The sequence below is a fragment of the Musca domestica genome, unplaced genomic scaffold, assembly GCF_030504385.1.
Source record: "Musca domestica strain aabys unplaced genomic scaffold, Musca_domestica.polishedcontigs.V.1.1 33, whole genome shotgun sequence".
In the NCBI taxonomy this organism is placed as follows: Eukaryota; Metazoa; Arthropoda; class Insecta; order Diptera; family Muscidae; genus Musca; species Musca domestica.
In genome coordinates this window covers 4,906,552-4,908,999 of record NW_026712312.1, presented here as the reverse complement: position 1 = coordinate 4,908,999, position 2,448 = coordinate 4,906,552, and the positions used below count along the sequence as shown (strand labels likewise).

General features: G+C 37.4%; 1 protein-coding gene across 1 annotated transcript; it reads left to right on the top strand.

The window, feature by feature from the left end:
* Window positions 1–408: 408 nt before the first annotated feature.
* Window positions 409–1,683, top strand: LOC131803808 (uncharacterized). Its single transcript, XM_059125523.1, has one exon. It carries the CDS (start codon window positions 409–411, stop codon window positions 1,681–1,683), a length of 1,275 nt encoding a protein of 424 aa, XP_058981506.1.
* Window positions 1,684–2,448: the final 765 nt, after the last annotated feature.

Sequence of the window (2,448 nt, the reverse complement as noted above, 5' to 3'; positions counted from 1 at the left end):
TTTACTTTCTGTAGCTAGTTTTTTCTCTAAAATTGAAAATGCTGATTGTTTACGTACCTAAAATGGAAGTGAAAAAAGACACGAAACGTACTTGAGCTTTTTAAACCATCATCAAAAATAGCTAAAAATTCATCCTCACGTTAATTTGGCATTTTAGCAATTAATCAGAATCAACAAGTATTGCCAATCAAGACAAATAACGTGTTGCCAACTACTAACTTAAACCATAGTACTAAAAAAATACAACCGTTACTAAATGTTTGCAAGGACATTGGGGGAGAGAGAGAGGTCATATATGAGAGTAAGGACTTCCTTTTCATATGGGAATAAATTAAAATTGAAAACAAGTGATTAATTGCAGTAGAAAGACACAATTTTTCAAATTAACTTGACTTGAATATAAAAGAGATGACCTCCGCCTTGGAATTTTATAAAAAACCAAAAGTCCTGCATTCACCCAGTTTCGATGATGACGAGGACGATGGTTTGTTTGCCAACGACGAAGACGATGAATATTTGCAGGAAGTGCCTTATACGTCGTCGAGTAGCATTGACCGTGGTAGTATAGGTTCAATACCATGGAACGACGATGCAATTCGATTGAATCAACTGGAATGGGAAAAGGTGGAAAATATGTTAGCCGGCACAGAAGATTTACCAGCCGATGAGGATTTGCGAAAGGAAATTTTAGATTGGCAGAAAAAGTTTCCCAAGCTAATGGGACGCAAGGCGAGTGCATATCGAATAAAAGCCCTGAGTTCGGATACACTGGAATCGTTGCCAAGTTTGAATATAAGCAGTTCCGATGAGGGTGAAATGGATGATGATATTACACTTACCAGGGGTAGGCAAATAAAACATGAGGATTCCACAGGGGTGCAAGCGTTCCGACCAGCTTTTAGGAAAACCTCGGATGAGAGCAATGAAATTAACAGCCTGCTGAAAAACTTCACCTTGACCACAGTGCCTTTAAAGCTCAATAAAAGAGAAAATACACAAAATTCGGGAAATAAACGAAAATGTGCCACCAGCTCTTCATCATCGTTTTCACCGCAAACACCAACCAACGTTCCTATTGCCCAGCCAAAGACAAGCAGTCATCAGCAACGTTTGCGTATGCCTCCGATTTTAAATGTTTTAGAATCGACGCGGAAATTTCGTAACCTTGGTCGACACCAAGTCAATCCCAGCTTTGTGCAGCTAACCCATGTCCAACAAGCTAAATCTGCTGTCATTACACAAGATCAAAATGGAAGATCAAGATTCAATGCCGGTCATAGATCTGCGTGGCATGTCCCCTTGGCAGCCAATAGATTCTTCAACAATCGCAATTCAATTATTTTACCTTCAATTTCATCACGCCAGCAGATAATCCAACAATATAACTCACAACCCGTGACCATTTCGAATTCTAGCGATGTGAACACAACAACGCCATCCAGCACAAGGGAACACTTTAGACGAACACATGCCAATATGTATAAAACATATCAGTCAACGACAATAAAACGTGATAAATTCAATGATCCTTCGACAACAGCGTCGTCGACACAAACGACCAACAACAACACATCGAATTCGGGAAGATCGATCTCGGCGGCAGTACCAACATATCATCCGAGATCCACATTTAATGTGTTTTATTTACCGTATAGTGCCTCAAAATTCCATGCTTTTAAATAAATTTGATTTCCAATTTGTTTTTAATTTAGAAATAATACTATATATGAATGGATGTGAATACAATTATTTTTGTACAGTAAAATGTATTAAAAAAGAATTATTTAATAAAGACCAAAAGGATAGAGATTGAGAGAAAAAACGAAAAATAGTATCAGTCGGTTTTAGCGACATATGTATACCCCCCGCCTTGAGATATGATTATTCAAGCTGTTGACCCTTCCGAAGCAGTTGGCCAATATTGACCAATTCGTATCTGACCTAAGACTGATATAAATAGTATAACATGCCGGATTTGGACTGTTTCAACTACTTCCTATAATTTATATGAGATATGTGAACATTTTTGGAAAATGTGGAAATATGCACCTCACGCATATTACATATATACATATAGCGGATCGAAGTATTCCATTTTTATATCCTCCGCCATAGTATGGAGGGTATATTAAGTATGCTATTCCGTTTGTAACACCTCGAAATATTCAATTTAGACTCCACAAAGTATATATATTCTTGATCAGCATAAAATGTGGACTAAGCGATGTCCGTCCGTCTGTGTAAATCACTATGGCTTCTGAACGAAATGAATTAGGTTGATGAAACTTTACTCAAATGTATATTATGTCTGCAGGATTTTTGGTATTGAAAATGGGCCATGTAGGTCTTTGTTTCGTTGTAGCCCCCATATAATGGTACCTCCATATTTTCGGTATTTTGGTGATTTAAGCGACATTATTCACCAGAAATGTTTCAAATTTGGTATTT

Coding starts and splice junctions, on each gene's coding strand:
- LOC131803808 (XM_059125523.1), top strand. CDS start 409: ATGACCTCCGCCTTGGAATTTTATAAAAAACCAAAAGTCCTGCATTCA.